The following is a 16,252-nucleotide window of genomic DNA, read 5'->3' as shown; positions in this document are numbered from 1 at the left end:
GAACAAGTTTATTTTTCTCCTGATGTGTCTTGTCTGAAAAATGCCATTTTAGTGTCAGAATATTCTGAAGATATGTGGCTTCGGAGAATGGGCAGAATATTTACTTTAATGAATATGGGGGCGAAAGAATCTGTCATAATCTGAGATCATGTTGACTTTTCCTATTGACTCCAATAGACTCAGACCTGCCGAAAACCTCCTAAGTGGGCATGTCCGTGGAAAGACATGGGCAAAACGCGTGTGCCAAAATGACAGGAACTGAGTTGAAATTGGGTCGTCCCATCGTCTTTGGTTCTATTTGCAGCGTATGTGTTTAGATCTACACACGGAGCAGCGACAGAGAAGGAGAGGGAAGCAGCTCCTTTTGCCCAAACATGGCCATCTAGTCGGAAGTGAGCAGTTTTCGAGAAGATGAACAAGGTGCTTGAACAACACCAGTGCGTATGTGTGTGTGTGTGTGGGCGCACAATGGCTGATAATATCCCTGATAATCACCGACAGTCAAATGCTGCAAAGGGTGAAAAGTCGTAATGGCGGCAGCGGCGGACGATGAAGGCCAGGTATAAATCATATCAATTCATAATGGCGGAGGCGGAGAGAGGGAGAAGGTAGCCTGTGAAGCCAGCATCATGCCACGAGGGGGCCGTCGATCTCCGGAGACTGACTGCTGACAGGCTGCAAAGGGGAGGGCGGTGGTTTGTGTGTGTGTGTGTGTGTGTGTGTGTGTGTGTGTGTGTGTGTGTGTGTGTGTGTGTGTGTGTGTGTGTGTGTGTGTGTGTGTGTGTACAGACACTATTGACTCTGTGTAAACCAAAGAGACTGTGGGACAAGAGAGAGAAAGGAGAGGATCATTAGCAGGTTTAGCTTGGCTTGGTTTTGGTGTGTTTTGCTCGGTTGACCTCTCTGTGGGCGAGTAATGTATAGAGGGGGCAAAGTGAACGTCACTTCCTGCTTCAGCACTGTACCAGAGATTTTCTTCCGCAATTTATTCTCCCATAGACATTTTGTAAAATGCTTATAAAAAGGGTTTTACTTGGTCAAACCAAACGGTTCAGATATATTTAGAATCAGGAGAGACCATAGAACATTTCACTCGGGGACCAAAACTAAAAAACAACAACATCGAAGAAAAAAAAAATCTTTAAACCCGCATTTTTCTTACATTTTGGTCCGAGTGAAATGTTAGGCGGTCTCTCCTGTTTCTAAAATATAACTGAGGCGTTTGGTTTGAACAAGTAAAACTATTTTTTTATAAGCATTTTACGAAATGTCTATGGGAAAATAAATGCCGGATGAAAACCTCTGGTACAGTGCTGAAGCAGGAGGTGACGTTCCACTTTGGCTCTCTATTTGCGGGTGAGTATTTGTGGCAGCTAGTAAACTCCTGCTGATTGCAGGCACGCCCTATGAACGATGACATGGACACAAAACACCATACAGCAGCAGGGGAAAGAATAACTCAAAAGCAGGAGCTGTCCAACCAGTCTCTTTCCCCCCTTTGGCATGCCTTATTGCAAGTCACCATGTTGAAATGATTGATGACTGATTTAGTAGAATGCACATAGCCTATGGTTGCTAAATACAAGTCACATGCTGACACTTGGAATTTATTGTTGTTTTGTTGCTTAGACCTTGCATTGTATATGGAAATATGAAATGTATGGCTGTTGAGATGTGCCATAACAGCATTGTTGTGTAACACAGCACAGTTTCATTAACCTGACTCCGCCAGATGGGGCGGTAAAGAGCTCCCCAGAGCATATGCCACTGCTTCAATATGCATTCAAGTGCATTTATCCAGCGCCGCACGGCTTCTCCTCAATAATGTAATGCATCCGGCTGGCAGCATGTGCTGTATAGATGCATGCTGTGATCTCTCTCTCATATGGAGCCCTGATAGAGCTGAACAGTCATGTGACATCTCTTGCCCCAGAAGTGAGTTTCCCATTCATTTTATCCGTAGCCATTTCGAAAAAATCCTTATATAATGTGTTTTGAGGCTGGAAGCAAGCCAACCCGTGTCCTACTGAATCGTGAGTGACCATAAAAAATGTCAGTTGGAGCAAAAACAAAAAATAACAACCGTGGGGAAAAAAATCAAATTTTCTAAATCAAATTTTCGACCCCCCCCCCCCCCTCCCCCAGTCTTTATTTTTTGGTTCTCCAGATATGTGAAGGAAACATACAGACACCGTATACACACACATAGAGATTGCCTGCTTTATAATAAGTTGTTACAGTAATAAGTAAAAACAAGTGATTACAATAATGTGTTACTTTGTAATCCGTTACCACCAACACTGGTGCTTAGCTATGCTTAGCTAGACCATTCTCTGTAAAGCCCTCTGAGACATGCTTGTGAATTAATTAGTGAATTAGGGCTATACGAATAAGCTTGACTTGACTTGATGTTCTCTGCAATTGATTCGACGAAAATGCGCGCACAGATCTGCAATGCATCGACAATCGGCCAAAAGAGTTGGAAAACATCGGCAAAAAAACAACAACAATATTGTGCATCCCTAAATCGTGGAAGAGAGAGTAGAAGTCAAGTTTCCTGGTTTCAATTCCTCAGCCCAGCTCTCTATTCTCTCTCTCTCAATTTCTCAACCATCTTTCTCTTCAATACTTTGCACGCACGCACGTGCACACGCACACACACGCGCGTGCACACACACGCACACACACACACACACACACACTCACACACACACACACACACACACACACACACACACACACACACACACACACACACACACACACACGGCTCTGACATGCTAGCACCTCCTCTGATGTCATCCCATTAAAAAGATGTGTGCAGGTGGAAGGCGTTTCTCTGCGTGGGACTGACATGTTTCTGTCTTTCATTTCACGCAGGCGTTTCTCACTTGCTCCCCTGGCATCCATCATGGCTTCTTATCACGATGAGTGGATAATCGCTCGTTTGAATTGTGTCACTACTCCTACATCCTCACATGTTGGCTGCTGCAATAAAACATGACTATCAGCCGCTGGTGGTGTGCCTTCCCGGGTCTTTAAAACGGAGATTTTATGACCACCTCTGCAAAGTAGTTGGCAAAGTCCTAGGGCTTTTTTTTTTATAGAGGAGAAAGAAGAGAAGGTGAAATGGATGCGTTTCCATCCACCTGTTTTATGCACATTTTCAATCTGCGCATAAAAAACTGAGTGGAAATGCTGCAAAATTCCCAAAAGACTCCAAATATCGCAAAAACAACAAAACAACAAAAACAAAAACTAGGTCGGAACCTAGCATTATGGCCAGCGCGATAAAGCGTTCACGAGCATCGGCACTCAAATTGGCACGCAAATTGGACTGGACAAAGCCAGATACAGGGCCCGTTTGCGCTGGCCAAAAACATGTTCACGCTTGAGGGAGGTTGAATAGTCGGGTGTATCGATACAAGGAAAATGCGATAAGTGCAGTGGAAACCAGTTTCACGTTGCCTTGGTCACTGCAAAACACAATGTCCATGGTGTTTAAACAGAAGAAGACTGGGATATTAACTTTAAGGCGACTCACTTGTAGAATTGAATGAAATTGTTGTATTCACGTACTAACTGCTCCGTGGATTACTGGATTATATGTAACGTTATGCTTGCCGAGTTGAAGAACCGCACCTGGTAATCCAGAACTTGCATTTCATTGTATGCTCCCTTTGTAGATCATCAAGAAACTTTAAATGAATAACGTTACATGTGTTGAATAGAGCTTGGTCGCCGCCTGCCTGCAAGATCGGGTCTAGCAGCAGATCAGCAGAGGCAGACAGCCTCAAACACGGGGTGATTGACAGCTCTATACTGTATTCGCATATATAGCAGCGGATAAAAAACGTGCATTATTCCACAGTTTCTTTTGTGGATTTTCTGCAAATGCAGATTAAACTTGCGGTAACAACTTGGATGGAGACCCAACTCGAGAGAGAGATCTCACTTATCACCAGTGTCTTTGACTGTTTGGAGAGAAGGGAAGAGCTCTCGGCAACAAAATATACCTGACAGCATTCACTCCAACTCAAGCCCTTATCAAGAGGAGATGATGCAACATCTCCTCTCCCACTATCAATTGCACCTGGCGTTTTCAGCCGCAACGCATTCCTAAGCTGCCACAGATATGAAGTGCGCTCCCGGAGGACGAATGCTAATGTCTCTGCAACACGGCGGCCGATGTCCACTCTCCTTCTGCGGGGGGAAGAGACGATGCAGGGATGCCAGACTCCTTTCCCCTTAGCGTTATCCCCCTCTCCCAGCCATCATGCCTCCAATAATACACGTACAAGAAGATTGACCATACTGTAGTGTACACTGTGCTCAGGCGGCAGCTCGGTGCTTTATGGCCCCCGAGGGCCACCGTTGTAAATGGGTGAATTTTGCCCGATGGTTTTAATATTGACATCAATCAGGAGCACAAGGAAGCCGGGGAATGACTCCCCCCCCTCTCTCTCCTCCCCCCTCTCTCTCTCACCCCCCCTCTCCCTCTCCCTCTCCCTCTCCTCCCTCTCTCACCCACCCCCCTCTCTCTCCCCCCCCCCTCTCTTTTTCTCTTTCTCGCTCCCGCTGAGCTGTTGTTGCAGCTCTTGATGAAGAGATGGAGGGTGGAGCGATGCGTGAAGCCAAGAGGAGGCTTTCTGCAGAGCCTAAGTACACATCATACAAATACATGCATAAACACAAGCGGGCCTTCAAGCTTCACAGGTGCAAATAAACAGACGTGCGCACACACACACACACACACACACACACACACACACACACACACACACACACACACACACACACACACACACACACACACACACACACACACACACACACACACACACACACACACACTTTTTTCTTGGCTGTGAGCTGAGGCCACCGGTGTGTCCCGTTGCTGCCAAGCCCGGGTTCCCATTAGGGCCCATATGACGGCCAGCAGGGACCTGGCTGCTCCGGCTCCGCCTCCGTCCACTGCACATGCTGCTGCAGGGGCCCGCGACACCACACACACACACACACACACACACACACACACACACACACAGACACACACAAACACACACGTACACACGTACACACGCACACACGCACACGCGCACACACACACACACACACACACGTGCAAACAAACATACACACACCCCCCCCCACACACACACACACACACACACCCGTGCAAACAAACATACTCATAAGCAGACAAGCACATAGAGGCACAACCAACGCATACACACGCCCATCAACGCATACACACACACACACACACACACACACACACACACACACGCTGCAGTCTCTGGCAAATTTTGGATAAGAAACCTATATCTTACCACCATTGCAATATACTTCTAAAGTTTAAGCTCCTCAGCTTCGACAATTATAGAAAATTTAAAATTGCTTGTATGATTTATAAGGTTCTTCATGGGCTAGCACCACCTCCTTTAGAATGCTTTATCAAACGGAGAGCTACCCAGAACATCACGCGAAGCTCGTCGAGAGGCGACTGTGAACTACCTCTGAGACGGTCCTCTATCGGACAAAATGTTTTGTCCTATGGGGGCAGCAAACTATGGAATAGCCTACCACTGTCAGTCAGAGAGAGTAGCAGCTTTCACACCTTTAAGGGGCTGTTAAAGTCATGGCTCAGATCAAATCAAACCTGCGATCACATTTAAACCTTTTTGTTTTATGTGTTGTTTTTGTATGTCCTTGAAAGTCCTGTGTCCACCTTGGTTAATATCCCTAATGTTCCCTGTTTTTGTTTCATTTGTATGTATGTGTCATTTACATTGCTGTATGTGTATGAATGCCCTACGTATGCACTAATTTTCTTATTTCTTCTTTTAAACTTTTCTGTACCTCACCTGTCGAGGGACTGCGGATGGAAATTAGCTAAGGCTATAATCCGGCACATTTACATGAAAATGTTCATTAATGTTGCACTGTCCCTGAAATAAATAAATAAATAAATAAATAAATAAATAAATTCACATTCATGAGGAGGCCTAAGGGGTTGGAGGTTCAGTTCATCTGGAGATCTGAGGACTACGGGGGCGCGGAAATAGAAATGGCGAAGACGACGCAGGTGAAGCTGTGTGCGAGTGAGAGACAGAGAGAGCAGCTTTCATGCTTCGTAAGCCATTAAAGCCCAGAGGAATGGATAGGGCTTCGGGTGGGAGACTGTTACGCTGTTCCCACAGCTCCGCCTATCGATTTTTGGAACACCCCCCACCCCCTCCCCCCAACACTCCATTCGTGCTCCACCAGTCACCCATCGCGGCGAGACTAACAATTACACAATAATTACCCCCCCCCCCCTCCCCCCCAAACCCCATTGCACTAGTCATGTGGGGAGACCCGACCGTCTGTCTAAGTGCCGTACAATTAGCCCTTAACCTCTGACCCTGTGTTTGCTCTGTGCCACAATAGTCCAGGCAAAGTAACTCATTTTGGAACCAAAAAACAAACTAATTGTAAAATAATTTTTTGCAGCTTAGATCATTTCTATGAGGTGTCCAGAACAACATACTAAAAGTCCTAAGAAATCCTAGTTGAGGAAATATGTGTAATTCTCATCAATCCAAGATGTGTGCCAGTAGGGCCAGACAACAATACACCCCAATGGGGCTATTTTTTTCCTTTACTCCTATCAAAATAAAACTTTATACAATGAAAGTATCCATGAAAAGTAAAAATTTTTGTATTACAAGTTTCTTTGAAAATGAATTTGAATATGCAAATGAGCTATACACTAATCGAATATAGGCTATACCCAAAATATACCCGCATAGGAGTAAACGAAAAAATGAAGCCTATCACAATCAAACCTCACACAGTGAAAGTATACATGAAAAGGAACTTTTTTGTTTTACAAGTTTCTTGGAAAAATCTATTTTAAATATGCAAATGAGCTCAACACTAGGCCTAATTGACTTGTCCAATAAGCCAAAAAGTCACAAGTAAAACAGGGGCCAAATAACTAACACATTCATGTCTATTCAGTAAGTTAACCTATGCATAAACAAGATACATTTGAAGTCACTTGCCACACTTACCTGGGTCACTTGCCACAAAAAGACTTATATTGACCTTAAGAATTGATTGCACAATCTTGCCTCCAGTTGCTTTCTAAATTATTATTTTTTATTTTCGAACAAGCCTAACCCAATGACATGACAGAAAGTCAGAATAGCCATCTTAGTCATTATTAACGTGGTGAGATTACATTTTGGGCTGGTAGATTTACAAATAATTGGTATTGTTGGTAAGATTACGAGATAACAGGCAGAAGTCATTCTTTTTTTTTCTTTTCTTTTTCCCCCCGATTTTTTTATCCCATTTTATTCCCCATTAGTGCTCACTTGATTTCTCAATCCTGGTTGCTACTCCATCCTCTGCCGATCTGGGGAGAGCCGAGACTGGCTCCATGCTTCCTCCGAGACATGGGCAGTTAGCCAGCCGCTTCTTTTCACCTGACAGAGGAAGCTTCAACGGTAGGACATAGCACGTGGGAGGTTCACGCTATTCCAACCAGTTCCCCTCCCTCTGAACAGGCGCCCTTAACGACCAGAGGAGGAACCACATTAGCAACCAGGATATTGCATGTTTTTGTGAAGGGGCTTCCTATATGAAGGAAACCCCCGGGAGGCACGGGGAGAACATGCAAACTCCACACAGAAAGGCCCTTTTGCCGACCCCACCCGGGCGGTGGGCACTCGAGGACATGCGGACGGGCACGCATTCCTTCAGCGTTCACCTCGTCCCCAGGTGGGAATCGAACCCACGACCTTCGAGCTGTGAGGCGATAGTGCTTACCACTGCACCACCGTACCTCCCTAATGGCAGAAGTCATTCTTACCAACTAAACGATTCACTCTCACACAGAAGACAGATGAAAAACCAGATATTTCGGACCAGGCGGGCCACACATCAGACTTCCACCGTTTGTAAAGTAGCTTTGCAGTGTTATGAGAAGCTAGCAACAGCAATATCTAGGCTAGAAACCCAATCGGAACATTTTAAGTTACCAACTCCTTTCTAACTAGACATTTTACTGTAGACACATTGCCACTTTCGCATTGCCTTTTTGTGGCAAGTGACCCAGGTAAGTGTGGCAAGTGACTTCAAAATTATCTTGTTTATGCATAGGTTAACTTACTGAATACGAATAGACATGAATGTGTTAGTTATTTGGCCCCTGTTTTACTTGTGACTTTATGGCTTATTGGACAAGTCAATTAGGCCTAGTGTTGAGCTCATTTGCATATTTAAAATAGATTTTTCCAAGAAACTTGTAAAACAAAAAAGTTCCTTTTCATGTATACTTTCACTGTGTGAGGTTTGATTGTGATAGGCTTAATTTTTTCCTTTACTCCTGGGTAGCCTATATTCGATTAGTGTATAGCTCATTTGCATATTCAAATTCATTTTCAAAGAAACTTGTAATACAAAAAATTTGACTTTTCATGGATACTTTCATTGTATAAAGTTTTATTTTGATAGGAGTAAAGGAAAAAAATAGCCCCATTGGGGTGTATTGTTGTCTGGCCTTATTGGCACACATCTTGGATTGATGAGAATTAAACATATTTCCTCAACTAGGATTTCTTAGGACTTTTAGTATGTTGTTCTGGACACCTCATAGAAATGATCTAAGCTGCAAAAAATTCTTTTACAATTAGTTTGTCGTAAAACGCTACTTTGCCTGGACTACAAAGCCTAATTAAAACCATGCAACCGCCATATTCTACGTGGGGTTGTGCAATCTCAATTGAATTTGAATGGCAAGATGAAAAAGTGGGATGAGGTGTTTGTTTTTTACAGACGCTTGAAGCTGATCACTGCGATCCAATGATAATAGCCAAAAAGAATAATCTATATGAAACTCTGCAATAGCTCTCTGCCTCTTCTCATTGTGCCGAGGAACAGATGATAGGAGGCCAGCGCATAACAGCAGATAACAGCATCTACTGTGTAGGTTGTGTAAGAGGGCCCGCCCACCATGTGTCAACACACTAACTGCAGAGGGGGGAACAGAGACGCACATTCTCTCCTCACACCTCTGTTCAAACAGCTACCTGTCTCTCCTCACACCTCTGCTCAAACAGCTACCTGTCTCTGCTCACACCTCTGTTCAAACAGCTACCTGTCTCTCCTCACACCTCTGCTCAAACAGCTACCTGTCTCTCCTCACACCTCTGCTCAAACAGCTACCTGTCTCTCCTCACACCTCTGTTCAAACAGCTACCTGTCTCTCCTCACACCTCTGCTCAAACAGCTACCTGTCTCTGCTCACACCTCTGTTCAAACAGCTAACTGTCTCTCCTCACACCTCTGCTCAAACAGCTACCTGTCTCTCCTCACACCTCTGTTCAAACAGCTACCTGTCTCTCCTCACACCTCTGTTCAAACAGCTACCTGTCTCTCCTCACACCTCTGTTCAAACAGCTACCTGTCTCTCCTCACACCTCTGCTCAAACAGCTACCTGTCTCTCCTCACACCTCTGTTCAAACAGCTACCTGTACATTCTCTCCTCACACCTCTGTTCAAACAGCTACCTGTCTCTCCTCACACCTCTGTTCAAACAGCTACCTGTCTCTCCTCACACCTCTGTTCAAACAGCTACCTGTCTCTGCTCACACCTCTGCTCAAACATCTACCTGTCTCTCCTCACACCTCTGCTCAAACAACTACCTGTCTCTGCTCACACCTCTGCTCAAACAGCTACCTGTCTCTCCTCACACCTCTGCTCAAACAGCTACCTGTCTCTCCTCACACCTCTGCTCAAACAGCTACCTGTCTCTCCTCACACCTCTGCTCAAACAGCTACCTGTCTCTCCTCACACCTCTGTTCAAACAGCTACCTGTCTCTCCTCACACCTCTGCTCAAACAGCTACCTGTACATTCTCTCCTCACACCTCTGCTCAAACAGCTAACTGTCTCTCCTCACACCTCTGTTCAAACAGCTACCTGTACATTCTTTCCTCACACCTCTGCTCAAACAGCTAACTGTCTCTCCTCACACCTCTGTTCAAACAGCTACCTGTCTCTCCTCACACCTCTGTTCAAACAGCTACCTGTCTCTCCTCACACCTCTGCTCAAACAGCTACCTGTACATTCTCTCCTCACACCTCTGTTCAAACAGCTACCTGTCTCTCCTCACACCTCTGTTCAAACAGCTACCTGTCTCTCCTCACACCTCTGTTCAAACAGCTACCTGTCTCTCCTCACACCTCTGTTCAAACAGCTACCTGTCTCTCCTCACACCTCTGTTCAAACAGCTACCTGTCTCTCCTCACACCTCTGTTCAAACAGCTACCTGTCTCTCCTCACACCTCTGCTCAAACAGCTACCTGTCTCTCCTCACACCTCTGCTCAAACAGCTACCTGTCTCTCCTCACACCTCTGCTCAAACAGCTACCTGTCTCTCCTCACACCTCTGTTCAAACAGCTACCTGTCTCTCCTCACACCTCTGTTCAAACAGCTACCTGTCTCTCCTCACACCTCTGCTCAAACAGCTACCTGTCTCTCCTCACACCTCTGCTCAAACAGCTACCTGTCTCTCATCACACCTCTGTTCAAACATCTACCTGTCTCTCCTCACACCTCTGCTCAAACAGCTACCTGTCTCTCCTCACACCTCTGTTCAAACAGCTACCTGTCTCTCCTCACACCTCTGCTCAAACAGCTACCTGTCTCTCCTCACACCTCTGCTCAAACAGCTACCTGTCTCTCCTCACACCTCTGTTCAAACAGCTACCTGTCTCTCCTCACACCTCTGTTCAAACAGCTACCTGTCTCTCCTCACACCTCTGCTCAAACAGCTACCTGTCTCTCCTCACACCTCTGCTCAAACAGCTACCTGTCTCTCATCACACCTCTGTTCAAACATCTACCTGTCTCTCCTCACACCTCTGCTCAAACAGCTACCTGTCTCTCCTCACACCTCTGCTCAAACAGCTACCTGTCTCTCCTCACACCTCTGTTCAAACAGCTACCTGTCTCTCCTCACACCTCTGCTCAAACAGCTACCTGTACATGGGGGAAATATGCCTCCCTCCCCTCAATCCATTAACCTGACCTAGATATTCTCTTCTATAAACAAGTCTTACGTAAGAGCGCTAGAGTGCACCAACTAGTGAAAGATGTAAAAAGTACACTGTCATGCCGGTACTTTGGTGCAATTTTCACCCGGTGTGCTTTGCGATGCTGCCAAACAGTGTGGAGATCACTGTGATGATCATCGTTACGCGCTATTACGCCTCTGTTTATGGAAGGAGTTCCTCTCCACCTCCCATTTCCATCATTGGGCGGACTGGCATCCGAACCATACATGGACCGCATCCCATTCAGCTCAGCACATCCTATCCCATCAGAACTCCAATCCTTTCAGGAGGAGCGAGAGGCATTTCATCAACCCCCAACTCTCTGGGTCAACAAAAAGTCTGGGGTGGCTGACTTTGATCTGCGCTGGGAATAAAAATAACACTGCATTACGAGAAGCGTGTGGTTTTCTCTCGGATGTGATTGGCTGGTTATTGCAGCCACCTGCTGGGCTGCAGCCAACCGGATGGTCTTTTCCTCGTGCTGGCTCGCTGTGGCCATGCTGTCGCAGCTCTGCGCTGGCCAGCTGGCCATAAACATGCTCTGTGGGCTAGAGAGCCAGAACATCTGCTCCCCCCACCCATTCATATTACATCTAGAAGTCTGCTCCCATTACGCCAAAGAAGCTCTCTATTCCGTATCATTCTGAATAGCTTTAGCCACCTGCATGCATTTGAAGTAGTCAAATGGAGTTAGTGTACACATGCACACTGCCTGCAACATGTAAGTCAAGCTTAGTGCTGCAAACGATCGCGCACACTTGCACGCGCACACTCACGCACGCACATACACACACACACACACACACACACACACACACACACGCACACGCACACGCACACGCACACGCACACGCACACGCACACGCACACACACACACACACCTGCATCTCCTTGTCCCCATATTTGGAGGGGTGCTTGCTGCCCTGGCTCTTCCTGCGCAGTTTCTTCAGCTCGGCCTGGCACTTCTCCAAGCTCTCCCCTTTGCTCTTGTGCTCCATCTGGTACTTCTTCAGCGCAGCCTGAGGGGGGCAGCACAGAGTCAGCAGGGGCACCGCAGATGACCTTCCATGCAGGCAACTAAAGTCATTATTTCAAACTGTCCCGGCAAGTGGTCGCCCTCTACTGGACACTCTAGAGAACACAAAGGTTGAGGGAGGAAGGAGTCCTCTGATGCATTCGACGCAAAAGCAAAGCAACCTTTCCCCCCCATTTCTTTAATTATTATGATTCATATTATTATTCGTATTATTATTAATTTGTTTTTCAAATCTGTTTTTTTGTTGGGTGAAAGAGGCAGACAGGAATGGGTAATTACTTTGGTCAGAGAGAGATTGAAATAACAGAGCAGGCGCACATGTGCCCCTTTGATCCGGAACCATTCTGGCAAAAGCGCAAATGAACTTCATAAGCTCGTTAAGCGTTGATATGACATGCAAACTTTTTAATTTGAGACACTAATGATCAGAATGACATTCATCCAAACATCCCGCTACAGGGGGTCTCACATGGAGAAAAATGGTTTGGGGACCAATTCAACACTACTGATCGCTGATAATGAATCTGTCAATGTACTTATTTATTTATTTTATTTGCAAAACTCCTCTCATTTTCACAGAATGAGTCATAATTCATGGAGCAGAGGGTGAATTAATGTGCGTAACTTATGGATGAAAGCCAGTGGGAAATTAAGGCGAGAGTGTGCATTTTGTCACTGGCCAACAATTTTATGAGAACGCGATTAATATTCCTCATAAATGCTCTCCCCGGAGAGGCCTATCTGGTGTGGGCTGGAGATAAAAGCAGTGTCGCGTCAAGCCTTTCAAAAAAAAAAACATATTCTACAATAACATACTCTGTATCTGCTCGTTCCAACGTTTCAGTGAAGCAACAGCTGTTACTATAAACCTTATACTGTTTATAGTGAAATATTAAAACCCAAGACGCCATTATAACAAATACAGAGAAAATAAATCTGCTGCATAATTTCATACACATGTAGCTGTATTTCAGCATGACATTTGTAGTATATTTGGAAACCCTGGGATTGCAACTCGAATTTAAAATAAAGCTCTGTGGATTTGAACAAAGCTCGGCTGTGAAACACGTTTGTAATGACGTTCCCCCATGCAGGACCGACGGGGGTAGAAGTCGTTTTTTCAATAGGATGCAATGAGAATATTCTTGAGCCTTATTGATTAGGATTGTTTTTTCTTGATAGAGATAGAGGGAAAGAAGAGAGGCAATTAAGGGCTAGTAGTGTGAGCACAAGCAGGAACTAGTGTGAGTAGTTTTGCGCAGGCGGAGCCGCTGCAGGTGTGCAGTTGGGACGACAAGAAGGGAAACTCACGTTCAGATAGCGTGCGTCCAGCTCCACCTTCTTCTCCAGCTCTGTGAGGAGCTCGTTGTGGAAAGACTTGAGCTGAAAGACACACAGGAACACTTGAGACTAGTCCGCAAAGACTTGAGGTTTGGGACTTGTTGTAAATAATCTTTATTCTTATTTTTTGGGTGCGTTAACATTAAGGAAATGTCTACTAATGTCATTGAATCAGTGCTGATGCTGTATTCTAATAGATAAGGAGTGAGGATAATAAAGTGAATGCCTTAGATGCCTTGAATTCCTTAGTTCTAGCTATGCAGTGTTCTTAAGCAGACATGATGGCATGCAGCAGATGATAGAACGCTCATCCATAAGACACTTGAGACTTGACTTGGACTTGTGACCAAAGACTTGAGACTTGACTTGGACTTGTGACCAAAGACTTGAGACTTGACTTTGACTTGTGAACAAAGACTTGAGACTTGCAGGAAAAAAACCAGACTTGTGAGCATCAGCATATCTGGCTGCATGCACAGCAGTTTGACCGCAGTAGTTTATTTGCAAAAGAGAATGTGGTGGCTGTCTGAGTGTTGTGGTGCCAGAGGGACTCGAAGGACGCGTTTGTGTTGTGTTGCCATCGGTAGCGTCGCACCCACACGGTTAGGGGAGGATGTGTGCTATGTAAGATGCATGCCAAAGTCAATCTGCTGTTTGTGTGCATGTGTGTGAGAATGTGTGTGTGTGTGTGTGTGTGTGTGTGTGTGTGTGTGTGTGTGTGTGTGTGTGTGTGTGTGTGTGTGTGTGTGTGTGTGTGTGTGTGTGTGTGTGTGTGTGTGTATCGGCATCGGTCTGATGTTACAATGTTAATATTGGTTATCGGTATCAGCCAAAATTGCCACATTGAGAATCTATGATTTATGGGCTTTTCCAAATGTTTTGCAAATAAAGAAATGCATTACCTTTTGAAATTCACAGTGTTTACATGTGTTTTTCAGTATGTACAAAATTTGATTATTATAGAAATGTGTTTTTATACAGATCATATCGACATCGGTAAATATCGGTTATCGGCCATAACAGCAACATTAATATCGGTTATCGGTATCGGCCAAAATGTTCACATCGGTGCATCCCTACTCCCAATCCATAGCTTATTAAGAAGTGCTGCTGATTAGAGAAAGGCCATCACCACCAGCACCACATCCACATGCTCACCATCTCCTCAAGCTGGATCTGGATCTGTCTGTGGACCTCGGCCATCTGAAACAGTACCTCCCCTGTAGAGAGAAGGCAATGAAAAGAGAGAGAAAATAAAGAAAAGGAGAGAGAAAAGAGAGGGATTGATGTTAAACATCCCCGACGCCTCTGAAAGCTATGTAATCGTGCAAAAAAAAGACCATGCAGCCACACAGAACGCATGAGAGACAGGTGTATGGTGCAGAGGGAGGAGAGGAGGAGGACGCCATGGGACACGATGTCATGTTCCAAGCGGACAAAACTCAAAAGACAGACCAAATCAATAGAACATTACAAGAACACGGAGCAAAGACAATGAATGGGGGGGGGGGGGGGGGGGGAATCAATGAGTTTATCAAGAGCTCTAATGGGGGTACTTTTATCTCTATAATATATCAAAACCAAACTCAAATGTGACAACGTTTCCATTTTACCAATAGCTTACAACACTACGGCTATGATGAAATTAAATTGTATCGACTCGAGTCGTTTCATCTTTGCATTGAGACGGATAATGTGTGTTCTACTACAACATAACAGAGGGGGAACGAAAGAAAAACACCAAAAAAGCAGAACCCAGAGAAAAAACAAAGGAAAAGTAGAACGTAAAGGGTGATGCATGCAGCCAGGGAGGTGCGCGTCGTTTTAAGATACCTACATGCTGCCTCTTCTGAATATGCAATGCATTGTAAAAAAAACAGAACAAAAAGATCTAGTGTGAGCAGAGGAACAGAGGGAGAGAGACCTTGGAGAGACAGATCAAACTATACCCCAGAAGAAGAGAGATCAAACTATACCCCAGAAGAAGAGAGATCAAACTATACCCCAGAAGAAGAATGAGACACATGACAGGTTTTCACACAGAAAAAAAACACTCAAGACAGGCAACTACACACCCCATGTTATTACACAGTACTATAAGACTTATCGCTCTCTCTATCTATTGGGAATGCGACAATATATCGAAATGTGTGTGTGCGTGTGTGTGCGTGTGTGTGCGTGGGGGGGGGGGGGGGACATAATGTGTGTGTGTGTGGGGGGGGGGGGCATAATGTGTGTGTGTGTGTGTGGGGGGGGGGGGGGGGACATATCGTGGTGCTCAAAAATTAATAGCATATTGGTTCTATTTTATTATGCTGTAGTAATAATCCCAAATGAGATGCTTGCTTGACCATCACAATCTCACAAATTATATTATTTGCACTTTGTAATGACATGTTTACATTGTTGCTTACATTCTAGCAGCCACCGGTAGAAAGATTTGTGGCTCAGAAATACACATTATTCTGTCATACTTTGTCATTGAACTTTTATTACACTGCATCGTGGTTGTATCAAATCACAAACCCCATATTGCGTTTCGAATATGATAATATTGTCCCATCCCTATCTATCTATCTATCTATCTATCTATCTATCTATCTATCTATCTATCTATCTATCTATTTATCTATCTATCCATCTATTTATCTATCTATCTATCTATCTATCTATCTATCTATCTATCTATCTATCTATCTATCTATCTACAGTATCTATCTATCTATCTATCTACCTATCTATCTATCTATATATCAATCTAT

At 44.8% G+C, this 16,252-nt stretch overlaps 1 protein-coding gene across 1 annotated transcript in view; it reads right to left on the bottom strand.

Moving 5' to 3' along the window:
• Positions 1–16,252, bottom strand: part of baiap2b (BAR/IMD domain containing adaptor protein 2b) — a 54,835-nt gene that overhangs the window by 19,880 nt on the left and 18,703 nt on the right. Inside the window, exons 2-4 of the mRNA XM_083635642.1 lie at positions 14,649–14,710; positions 13,461–13,532; positions 11,995–12,132 (exon numbers count right to left, since the gene is read on the bottom strand). Of these exons, the coding sequence (XP_083491768.1) occupies positions 11,995–12,132; positions 13,461–13,532; positions 14,649–14,710 (272 nt within the window). The remainder of the gene's footprint in view (positions 1–11,994; positions 12,133–13,460; positions 13,533–14,648; positions 14,711–16,252) is intronic.

This window comes from Poromitra crassiceps, assembly GCF_964638095.1.
Source record: "Poromitra crassiceps genome assembly, chromosome: 4".
Taxonomy (NCBI): Eukaryota; Metazoa; Chordata; class Actinopteri; order Beryciformes; family Melamphaidae; genus Poromitra; species Poromitra crassiceps.
This window is presented reverse-complemented; position numbering and strand designations above follow the sequence as displayed.